Here is a 13,359-nt window from a genome sequence, read left to right as displayed (position 1 = left end):
TCGAGTAATCATATTGCTCATTTGCTGGCCGAAAAAATCTATATTTGATCAAATTTGACTTAAAGATTACCTACTCTTTTTTTTCTGTCTAATATTGTGTTAATTTCTTGTAACATGATTCTTTAGTTCCTTTAATTCTGTACTCTTAATTGATGCTTCTGTTTCTATTTATAAAAAAAAAAAAAAAAAAAAAAAAAAAAAAAAAAAAAACAGAAACGAAAAAAGAAAAATCAAACAAATTTTGACCAACGAACTCTTCAAAAAAATCAAATTGCAAAACAGAGAAAGTAAAAAGGCACCTCTATATACACTTCAATACTAAAATGTCTAAATGTAGCTAAACATAAACACAACTAGATCGGTACGTACAATAATTTTACCTCTTCTTTCAAACCCAATTTTGACAGTAGAAACTTAATTTTCATCCTTTTTAACACTTTTTTCAAAATCCTCAACTAAAAAAAGAAAAAAGAAAAAAGAAAAAAGAAAAAAAGCCTTTACAGTTACAATAATACAATAATATAAGTGAGACATTTCCAATAATTATTTTAGGTAATTAATATAACAATATAATTATTACGAAAAAAAAATGGAATTATAATTATTTACTATCAACATTGTAACAACAGTACATATTAACATTATTATCTATCTCTCCCATTCTATGACTCCCAATTATATCCCCAATTATCCCATTTTAAATTTTTTCTCAAAGAAAATAATTAAAAACAACAAAATTGACCCACACGACTAATCCAGCCTGGGAGGGATCACCTCCCCTAACTCTTTGTACCTTCACCGTCCTTCCCATCTTAACTAATTTCATTTCTTTCCCTTTCTTTTTCTTTTCTTTATTTGTATATATATATATATATATATATATTATATTTGTATATATTAATTAACATTTGAGAGTTTTATCCATCCGGACACTAATATCATAATTGTCCCTTTTAAACCTCAAAATCTCTATAAATATATCAATTTGAATTATTTTTTCTTATCTTGTTTAGAAAAAAAGATATGATGATAGATTTGTAAATTATTTTATAAGTTAATCAATTTAAACCCACGTTGATCGTAAGACTTTAAAAAGAAATCTTAACCAATGGTCCAAACTAATTCACAATAAACTTCACATAATGGAGAGCATAAACGTTATGTACATTTACAAATATAAATGTTCAATATTCAAATTGATTGAGTTATTAATACACAAATTTTGTAAGGGTAATTCTTATGGATAGAAAAAAATATGAAACTATTTATAAAAGATTAAAAAAAAAAACTAAAATGGATTAAAGAGAATTGGATAGATTTTCTTATGTTTCCTAAATAATTTTAATTTTAAGCTATATTTAAAAATGTCTCAAATTTGAGTGAAATAAGTATAAATATATCAATCAAATCCAAAGTATAAATAGATATAAATAGAATAATATATATAACACAATTTAAATACACCATATAATGGATACATTTACAAATTTTTAAAAATATATTGCTAATATTGATTTGGTCTCTCACTCACTCTTCAATATTTAAAATATATAGATTTAAGATCTTTATTTGTAAGAGACAAAGGAAAGATAGACTAAATGATGGGAAAGAGGGTGGTGGGTGAGACTGATATAGAGAGAGAGAGAGAGAGAGAGAGAGATTACTAATATTATTAATAATATCGTTAATAATATTAAATTTATTTTCCCTAAAATTAAATATAAAAAAGAAAAAGATTGAAATTTGGAGTGATATTCTTATACACCCGTTCGTATTACAACCTTCGTGCATCATAAATGAACAGTGAGTAAAGGCATTGATAGGTTATTTTATATAAACCCCTTTATACCCATTCGTGTAGGGGTGACTTAACTTCTTATACGAATGCCCCACTTTTCTTTCTCTCTCTAAAATCAAAACCAAAACCAAAACCTTTTTTTTCTTCTCTCCCTCCCTCCCCACTTCCACAAATGGAGAACGATTCTACAATTTTAAACTCATCTCCGCCGCCATCGCCGTCATCATCTGGCAGTTTATCACCTCCATCCTCCTCATCGCCTGTGGTCGAATCGAACCGGAAACGACTCAAACGGCCTAGGGAGAATAACAATAACAGCAAACACCCGGTCTTCCGTGGGGTCCGAATGAGGGCATGGGGAAAATGGGTTTCCGAAATTCGTGAACCACGAAAAAAAAGCCGGATCTGGCTCGGTACTTTCTCCACCCCTGAAATGGCCGCACGTGCCCACGACGTTGCCGCCCTCACCATTAAAGGCACCTCCGCCATTCTCAACTTCCCCGAACTTGCCCACCAATTCCCCCGTCCAGCTTCCACTTCCCCTCGTGACGTTCAGGCCGCCGCCGCTAAAGCCGCCTCCATGGAAATCCCAACTCCCCCACTTTCTTCTTCTTCTTCCACTTCTACTTCTACTTCTACTACTTCTTCTTCTTCCTCTTCTTCTTCCTCTTTATGTCCTTCCTCGCCGGAGGAACTGACTGAAATCGTGGAGCTTCCGAGTTTAGGAACGAGTTATGAAACAGCGGAGTTAGGAAACGAGTTCGTATTTGTTGACTCAGTGGAAGGTTGGCTTTACTCTTACCCATGGTATAACAGAGTGAGTAATGCAGAGCAAGTAAAGGAAGTACAAGAGGATTATGGATTATTCTTCAAAGACCAGATTCTAATGGCGGATTATACCGATACTTTCTTATGGCAAAATTAAACAAAAAGGAAACCCCATTTTCTCCATTGTTACATTGTGTGATTGTTCTCCATAAATTTTGGCTTGTAAAACAAAAACATTTTCTATTTTTCAAATCCTCTGTTTTTTTTTTTTTAATTTTAAAAAAAAAAACCCATTGAATTTTGTGAATCGAAGAAAGGGGTCTCTCTCCTAAATACAGTTGATTTAGTTGCCAATTAGTGAGCAATGTTTGGTTAAAAAGAAATGTAAGGATTTGGGTTTTGAGGCAGAATTGAATTAATCATCAATCAATCCTGCCTTCATTTGTTCATATAATTTTTGTTTTTACTTGGAGGGTATTAGTTTTTGTGTGCAATATGTTTGTTTGTGCTCTAATTATGCAGCCGATAGGTCCTCTATTTTTGGTTCATTTTATTTTTAACTTTTTTTTTTTTTTTTAATTTTCCTAACTTTATTAATGCCATATTCCACTTTATGATTCACAAATAAAGTTTATCTCTCTCTCTCTGTCTTTATTTTTTGGTTTAAATAAAATGGGAATTTAATTGTGAAAAGTCGTTGTAATTCTTGTAAGAGTTAGGGGACACATGTCACATCAAAATCTGATCAGAATCAAGAGAAAAAGAAGCCTGGTTTTAATTAATTAATTAACTATTAACTAATAATAAATATCTAAAATATTTTGTTAATGTTAATGACCCACTCTGTTGGGAGTAAATGGAAGCTTAAGTCTTTTCACTATCCTAATTACGGGACCAAAATGTTAACTACATTCTTAACATTATTTCTCAAGTCATTATTTATTTAATAAAACAAATAAAAACAAAGGCTTTAAAATAAAATGGCGTGCGTTTCTTTTTTCACATGGTTTGACGCCTAGGAATGCGTTGGATTTTATGCAAAACGACATGACGGCAACTTCAAAATCTCAATCATAATATTTTAATTCAAGTTTTTAAGTTTAAAACTCAGTTCCATAGTAATAATAATAATATATTTTGACTACACATCCCCAAAAGTACTAATTCTTATAATAATAATATGTACTATTAATGGCCGGTGAATTTCAATAAATATTTGATTTCGAAATTCATTTCAAACACTATTTTAATATCAGTTCAGTTAGTGAGTGTAAGTTTGGTGTAAATATATTTTATTCCACAAAGCCTAATTTTTATACTTTTAGTTGACTTTGTCAAACAGACTATCCAATCAAATAATACACTTCCATTTCATTTCCTCCCTATCCCTACTCTATTTTTAAAGCATTTAATAGATCTATTTTCTAAAAGAAATAATAAAAATTTGAAAATCAAATTTATACTTTAAAAATTAAGATACCAAATAGATACAAATCTTAAAATTCAAATATTAAGATGATAGAAATGATAATAATAGTATTTTAACCTAAACAATTACTTATGGATCCTCTACAAAAACTCGAGATGAAACAATTACGTTTTAGAACACTGAAAATTAAAAAGAAAAAAAAAAAAAAGGGACAAGATTTCCATAAATTAATTGCAGTGAGCTTTAATTATAGATGGATTGAAGTAATTGAATTTATGATGTCACAATCTAAATGGCATGAAACCTATGGAGTCTCGACACAAGAAGAAGGCTCCCAAATACAAATAGTACTGCGGCGTAATTAATGGATATTGAAACTCAACTACCTCAACCACCACAAGAATAAAATCTATTCTTCTTTTTTCAATTATTATCATTTCAAATTCATTTTTATATACAAACCTCTCAAATAATATTAATAATAACAACAATAAAAATAAAATTCCCAACAAAATATACCCATACTTTTCAATAATTAGAATATATATGAATTTAATTTTTCTAAAAACATTTGTCGCACCATAATGTTAAAGATTCATATCGTTACCATAACCATGCTATTTTTGTCTAAAATCAATACGGTAGAGTTGTTGTATTTTATTGAAAAATTGATACAACATTTGAATTTAACAAAATGTAATTTAAAAATATGATTCCGATATTTTTATTGATATTGATGAAAGATCGTTAAAATTACAGGTTTGACTTTGCACACATATATATATATATATATATATATAACAAAAAGTCAATAAATATCTAAAGAATAAAAATTCAAATGTTCATATGAATAAACTATTTTAGAGATTAATAAAATGTCTATAGAAAAACCAAAGAAATTAAGAAGGTTCGTGTGTTATACACATTTGATAATCTTGTTGACATTTTTTTCTTTATTTTGTCTCGACCTTAGCTTTGAAATTAACCTTTGTACTTTATTTTATAAATTTTTTTTCACAATAATTGTTTATTTAGTTAAAATAATAGTAGATGACATATGGTTATTATATGTGATCACGTAAATGATGTATCAACTTTATCATCTAAAGAAAAAAGATAGTGTCATATATATTTTCTTGAGAGAATCTCTCCTTATTAGAAAAAAAAATAACAAAAAATCAATCAAATAAATTATATTCCAGGAACAAAATGGTATATCTAATTATTTTTCTTGGAAAGAAAAAAGAGAAAAAAAAAATGGGTACATTTAAATGTACATATGGTGGCCCAAACCCCATTGAAGTTTGAGTATGTAAAAAGTGTCTTTGTCCTTGTATAGTTGAATAAGCCTTTTCTTTGTTTCTGCCCATTCTCTTTTTACAGATCATTGCTTTCAGTCAAAACTTGTGCTTCATTAAAAGCCATTCTTTTTCTTTCTTTTGATTTATTCTTCTTCTTCTTCTTATCATTATATACTGTACAATTTAGGAAAAACCATTTTTCTCACCCCCATTCATTAATTTATAACTAACTTCATATAATTTTAAATTTAGGTATCATTTCCTTTTTAATATAGTTAAACTAGAGCAAATTTTAGATCTATAAATAACAGAGATACTAACACTTTTCTATCCGTTTTTATTTATAATATATTTTTTCTATCTATCTCTTATAAATAGAATCTAAAATTTTATTACCTTTTATAAATATTTTTAATAGTTTTTCATTTACAATGTTTTCTCTGTTTTCTAATTAATTGAAACTTTTTAAAATTAATATTGTTGTAGGTTATTTTTTAATAAATTAATATATATGTTAGAGTTTAATTTACATGTAACGAAATAAAAAATTATTTATTATTTTTACATAAATTTCATATTTGTTGGGATTGTATTTGAATATTGAAGTGCTATTATTATTATTATTATTATTATTATTATTATTATTAGTATTATTATTATTATAACTTCTTAAGTTAAAATATTTATATATTTAAATGTTTTGGTGAAGTGAAATAAACGAGTTTTGGTCGGCGTATAGGTTTTCAAAACTCCACAAAGGTAATTAAAAAGCAAATTGCTGTATTTCTTAGCATAAGAATTATAATTGAAGGGTATGAAAACAAATTAAAGGAAAACCGCTTTTGGTGCATTTTTCTTTTTTTATTTTTATTCTTTCTTTGCGAGGACAAGAAGATACTTTTCCATTCAATGTGAACAGACACTGAGATTTAAACACCCATATAATGGCTTTGGCTTCTTCTCCCTTCCCAAAACCCCATATTATTATTTATTTTTTCCCTTTAATTTATTGTTATTATGATTTTAATAATATTAAATAAAATAAAACACCAAAAATAATTATTTGAAGTCAAAATCCATCAACCCTTGGGAGAATATGTCCTTTTAAATATATATATATACACAATTACTTCGCTAGCTAGCTAGCTAGCTGTTAGATCCATGTGGGAGCTTTTGCCAAGTAAGGGATACCCCACATTCTTGGGTTTACTGTACCCTCCTCTTCAAGGCACTACCCCTTTCCCCCTCTCATTTTACTTAATAATAATTAACCTTTCATACCAAATCCAAGGCTTCCTTTAGGTTTTCAAACAAGTCTAGGTCACTCGTGCACTTGGTATTCACTATACTACTCATCCTTCACAATATTCTCAATATTTAGAAAGAAAAACCATAACTCTACTTATTCCCTTTTTTTCTTAAGAAAATCATAAAAAATAATAAAGTTGACAAAATATTTATATTGATTTTTTCGTCGTAAAATGTAAATAGTTTATTTTTTTTCTCATTATTGTTATTCTTAAAAGAAAACCCTTCTAAATAATTTCTAAATTATTTTGTATACCAATATAGTATATCACTTTTGTTTGGATTTTTAAGAGTTTATTTCAATATATAGGATTTCTTTGTTTTGTTTTGTACCATCAAAATCCTAGTCAATTGGTTTTTTTATTTCTTGGGTATGTGAATTCAAATGTTTTCATATAAAAAAGAGGAAACCCAATGTAAACCATGTTAAGAAAATAAGCCAACATCTAAGACTCTAGAGCGATGAACTAATTAAGACATGGTTTAATAATCATTTTCTTTTGTTTATTTTTCCTTTTAAAAATAAAATAAGCTTACAAACAATTTTTGTTTTTAATTTCTTGAATTTGATATCCCTTGATTATATTCGTATGTGTTATATTTATATTATTTACGATTTTGATCATAAAATTTTTAAAAAATGTGCTATATAAAACTTTCTTTTAACCCTAAAAACATATCTAATTATATATATTTCAAATTTTCTTTTTAATAAAATCGTTTCGTCTCTGTGAACATAAGTAACACAGTTAATAAATAAACATATGATTTTCTATTAAATTACATTTTCTATTTTCTATATTTGTTGAGAGTTTTTTATTCATAAGTTTCTATATTTTGCTATCTCAGTTTCGCTTCTAATATTTAAAAATAAAAACAATATGTATAAAAAAATAATTAAAAGGAAAACTCAAAACAAAGTCATTAAGTAAACAAAGCAGAAATAGCAAAATCTAATAGCTATTAAAATTTATGACAAATCTAGTATATATAGTTATTTAACAATATATTAATTAACACCAAATGAAGTCAATGCAATAGAACAGCCACTATTTGAATGAGAAAAAAAGAAAAGAAAAGAAAAGAAAGAAAATGCAGCATTTTTAAGGTTGGGAACAAAGGTAATTAAGGTTGTTTAAATAAAAGGGGAGGGGAAAAGTTGACCTTAGTATTCCAAAGCAATTAATTGGGATTTGGGAAAACGGGGGAAAGTTTAAAAGTGAAGTCAGTCATTAAGAAAGAAAATTCCACTTGGTTTCCTTTCTCTATAACTGCAGTGTTGTTGTATTGAGTTCTAATTAATTAATAATTAAGCATAAATTTTTTTATTGAGCATAACGATGAATTAATCAGAAATGTGTAAGAAGAAGACACGTGTATTAACGTCAAATGTGAGTCTTAATAATAATAATAATAATAATAATAATGTGATGCAATAATTGCATGAAAGGCAATGGCACGTGCTTCTCAGCAGCCGGTGTATGCGCTTTCTTTAACTCCCTCTCTCATCTGTTTTTATATAAACACACACACACACACACATTTCTTTATAAAACAAAAACAAAATATATCTGCCTATCTCTTTTTAATATTAAGTTTGTTTAACTTAGCTTATACTTTTTTCTTTTCTTCTAAATTTCGTATATCAATAAGACGCGTCCCAAACTAAAGGGCTCTTTAATTACCTTATTATACAGTTGAGAATAGAGTTTGGAATTCAGTTTTGCCACCCACCATAGAATAAATAAATAAATAAATAAATAAACTTTATGCTTTATTTATTAACTTCTTATATAGTGGCTTCTCAACATAATGATGTAGAAAGTAATTAAAAGGAAGACCTATTTTTCAAAAATAATAATAATAATAATAATAATAAAAGCAGAATTTTCTAATCATATCTACATATGTAAGGGAAATTTTAATCATTGTGAGTTGAGTTAGAGTAAATAATTATTGTATAGTTGAGGGTTTCAATGTTGAGTTTGACAATCTATTATCTGTTATATTTTCTTTTGCAAGTTCCTAATTTGAAAAGGTATGCTCTAGATTTTAGTTGTTTCTATTGTTTTATTCTTGTGGTGCATGATTCCACACATTTGGCCAAGTTCCAACATAGCTTTTTCTATGTTTTTATTAATTTCTTGTTCTTTTAATCGGAAACTTTCTTAGTTAAGAGTAGGGGATTGTTTTTAACATTGTTTTTGGTGGTCGGGTTATAAAAAACTCAAGGTCGGGCACCTAATCAAGATTTTCAATGATGGTTGACCAAATTCAATGCTTACTGAAAATATCAATATTTTTTTTACATTACTTCTATTAAAGCTTAGTTGATTAGATGTCTCTTTTTTATTTAAAAAAAAAAACGGTTTTCTAACGTAATATGCATGTACACGATAATTCTTTTAGTCAGCACGCATTGTAAGATTCTAGTTAATTTCTTATGAAAAAATACTTTAAAAAGTTAATTTTATCAAAGCTAAGATGCAAGCATTGAATTGAATGTGAACAACCCTAGATATGCCCTAAATCTAAACAAAGTACTTTTGTGCAAAGTTATGTTGTGTAGAATTCTGAAAAGCAAACTAATATGGAAGGTGAGGAGCAAGAGAGGTTGTGTTAGAGAGGAAAGAAAAAAAGAAGCTTTAAGGAAGAAATTTGGACTATTGTTGTGATAAATTTGTTTTTACAAGGTTTTGAAAGGCGAAAAACCTTCTAGGTTAGAAATAACAATTTTCCAACATCGATCCCACACATTGAACCTACTTTTATTTATATATATGTTTAGAAAATTAATTGATTTGCTAAACTCAAAATTGGTTTTTATCTTTAAAACTATAGTTTTTTATAAATTTCAAATTTTTGCACAGTAAAACAAAACAAAAACATAAAATATTTGAAATCGATTAAACTTAAAATTTAGCTCTATTTTTATTATTTATTTGTTCTCCAATTAAAAAAAATATCATCAGCGGTGGATTCACAAATTGATATTAAAATAAAAAAACTAATAATAAATACTGTTAAAAGAAATCAAATATTAAAAAATTGCACTAACAGGATTTGAACCCACAATTAACTGGTTATAAAAATGGACCATAACCATTATTTAGTATATATTATAATATGACACTTCTAATTAACATTAAAATACAAAAATCAATAATATGAGAGACACGTGTCTTAGCAATTAATAAATATGTTCTTGACCATCACTGATTAAACGATAATTATTAAGTAAGATTAATTTCATTATTACTTTCATACACTTCATTGGTTTGTCTATTTTGAATAGAATTTTGACACGTGTATCGATAAGAGCATATATATATATATATATATGGTGTTTAGGGGTGGGCCAAAATTAAGTTGACGGAACAAGAAAGAGATTTAACTTTTAATTATGGTTGTTAATAGAAAGTAAATTAATTAGTTGAAAAGTAGAGGTAGATAGTAAATGGAAATTGAAAAGATTGCTCATCAACTTTCTCGATAGGACAAAATCTTAATGAAACAAGTGGTAGCCTAGCTACTCCCCTGGTTCACACTAATTTTATCTCCACGAATTTTTTAAAATAATAATAGATTTTCTCTCCTTTTTAACAAATATTCTTAACATGACAACAAATTAATAAAACTAGTCATACTACTAGAAAATTCTTTTAAAAAACAATCATATATATATATATATATATTTATATATATATATATATATATATATATATATATATGTCCTAGGAAATTATATTAGAAATGTCTTCTTTTAATTAAAAAAAGGAAAAAAAGAAACGACGATATTTTTAAACTTCACATAACTATTGAAAAATGTTGATGTGATGGTTAATTAATAAGAATATTATTTATATTGTAAACAAAAATTCCCATACATGATAAATGTAGCTTACACTGCCGACAATTATACTAAATGATATAGTTAATAATACTAAGTACCTAATTTTTAAATCCCATTAATAAGGTTACCTTCCAACCTATCAACCTCTACTAATAACAACATTTTAATATATGATGAGTAGGTGGTTTGGACGGTTAAAATTCTCTTTAAAATAAAAAAGGAAAAAGAAAAAAAAAACTAATCGTAAATTATATATATATCTCATCATTAAAGGATTTTGTTGTTTTGGCACAGTCGTGGGTGTTTTATGGATTATGCATTTATGTTTGAGAAGTCAATTGAGTTAAAGTGTCAAAACATGCTGCATGCAATGCGTAATTTGGTTATATTTCTTTTGAAGTATCAAATTTGGTTAATAATTTCTTTGTAAAAACTAAATATAAAATACAAAATAGTATTAGATTGTGATGGAAATGATGTGTCTAGTGTCGTAATTTTTTTAAATTGCATATCATTAAGCATTTATTTGACATTTAACAAACCATTGTGGATGTATTTAACTGTGACAATATAAAAGTGTCATAATATGCACTTCTATTATAGTAAATAGATGTTGTGGTTTCTTCTTTTAAAAAAGTCTATGTTATGGCCAAGATAAGATATTCCAGGCATTAAAAGGTAACCTTATTAATTTTGTAAGAATGTGAAAATGTTAAATATGTTTATCGTAATTTTTTTCACTATCAACGATACTCACTTTTATAGATAATTTTTCTACAAAGATTAAAATCAACAATGAAAAGAAACATAAGCGACTAGACTAAGAAGATTAAAATAAATGAACAAGCCATAGTTCCCAATAGTAGAATAGGACTACGAAGAAGAGTTAACTTGGTTCAAAGCAAAAAAAAAAAAAAAAAAAAAAAAAAAAACTCGATAACCTTAGCCTGGGTTGAGGGTGAGCCCGTTGAATCATGCATCCCATGCACGATTCAATCTAACATGGGCCCACATATAGAGGTTGACATGACAAAGCTAACTTAGACTCGACCTAGCAAAGGTTGAGGTTGAGCCTCTTGAATGATGGGTTTCATGCATGATATAGCCTAAAAGAAAATATAGGAGTCCAAAAGCAATGTAGAAACCCTAATAAAAAAAGGGATAGATCATCGAACCTTACAAATTAGTTGATGCTCCACTAGAAATTCCACAACCAACCTTAACTTTAGAATTCTTGAATTAAGTATTATAGTGTGTGTGGCTTATATACCGTATCGATACGCAGTTTCTTACTAACTAACAAGTTGCTTTATATATATATATATATATATATATATATATATATATATATATATATATATATCAAATAAATATCGTTCTTGCCCAATTAAGGTAGAACCACTTTACTTATCAAATTTAGGCATCAGTAATTGCTTGTTATCCATGGGAAGGAAGCAAAAGCACTTTAGCAAGAAAATCTAGTCCCTAACAAAGGATGAGTTAATGTTTCAAGGACATGAATCTAAATGGAAAAGATTCTGATCAAGATTGCAACCCATAGATAACTCATAAAGTTGAGGCTTGTTGATTGTGCTATTGCGTTTGCTCAATTGTGTTGTCTTCTACCTAAGATCGTGTTAATGGAGATAAATATCTCAAAATTAACATCTCTTTTTTCATAAACAACCTCGAGTATAAGCTAAGTAAGAGGTAGTCTTGGTAAGGATTGAGGTCGAACACGAGGATTAATTCAGTAATAAAATAATCTTATTAATGGCTATGTACTCCCAAACACAGGGATGAAGTCAACAAATATATAGTGAATTGATTGTAAATTTGTAAAGGCGTTGTTGGAGATATAATTAGTTAGCTTTATATTTTTTTCTATTGGTTTTTGTGGTGGTTCTATTGTTGTCTCAAATATAGTATTAACACCTATTTAAAACGAAAGGTTACTTTCCTGCATAATATTTACTTTCCTTGCTTGGATTATTCGACTATATTTTTTCACATAGTCCTAACAACGACGTAAGTAATTCCTTAACCTTGGTTAAATAAGTTATCACTCTTTGTTCTTTGCCATGTTATTTTGCTATTACTTGTTTTACCACTACTTGTGAGTCAATCAAGATGAGAAGGGTTGAAAATCTATCTCTTTAGTAATTTTTAATCCTAAATGAGTGCTTCATATTCTACCTCATTATTTATGCTCTGAAAATTGAATCTAAGAGTGTACATATATCGTTCACCATTGAGAGATATTAATAAAATCATTGCATCACACCCTTTATATTGAACGATCAATCGACAAAAGCCCTAGACTCATTAATCTAATGAATAAACCTTAGACCTCTTACTTGTACATAGTCGACCTTAGCCTTGACCTTGACCTCGGTATTATCATCATCTATAGTCAATTCTTCTAAAGAATTTTGCCACTACTTGTTCTTTTATTGAAGTCCTTGGTTTGTAGTGAGTATCATGTCCAAATAGTTGAATTGCCCATTTCATTAATTGCCCTGGTCAGACCTCCTTTCAGACCCTCTTCTCTTAGCCTAAGAGAAAGTGTGGCGTCAACAAGTATTGCTTTACTCTATGAAATTCACATACAACTTATTGAACTACTAACTCTTAACTTGGATTCAGATAGAGACGCATAATACTTATATAAACTTACTAATAACTGTTGTACCTCTCACAACATACTCACACCAGAGTCTAATAACTAAAAGTTGACATACACCAAACTCTCTTAAGTTAAAACACCTCAACATATCTCTAGATGCATGATCAAAATAATAAAAACAAAAGAAACCTAAAGACTAGAAAGTAGATCGACAATAGTAGGTCAAACTCGAGAATCACATGATTCTACAAGGAAGAGGCATTATTAGTTAAATAA

At 27.9% G+C, this 13,359-nt stretch overlaps 1 protein-coding gene across 1 annotated transcript; it reads left to right on the top strand.

Moving 5' to 3' along the window:
• The first annotated feature begins 1,852 nt into the window (after positions 1-1,852).
• Positions 1,853-3,201, top strand: LOC103501045 (ethylene-responsive transcription factor TINY-like). The gene has a single exon (XM_008464538.3). It carries the CDS (start codon positions 1,971-1,973, stop codon positions 2,721-2,723), a length of 753 nt encoding a protein of 250 aa, XP_008462760.1. The 5' UTR covers positions 1,853-1,970; the 3' UTR covers positions 2,724-3,201.
• The last annotated feature ends 10,158 nt before the right edge of the window (positions 3,202-13,359 follow it).

The sequence above is a fragment of the Cucumis melo genome, chromosome 2 (assembly GCF_025177605.1).
Source record: "Cucumis melo cultivar AY chromosome 2, USDA_Cmelo_AY_1.0, whole genome shotgun sequence".
Taxonomy (NCBI): Eukaryota; Viridiplantae; Streptophyta; class Magnoliopsida; order Cucurbitales; family Cucurbitaceae; genus Cucumis; species Cucumis melo.
This window is presented reverse-complemented; position numbering and strand designations above follow the sequence as displayed.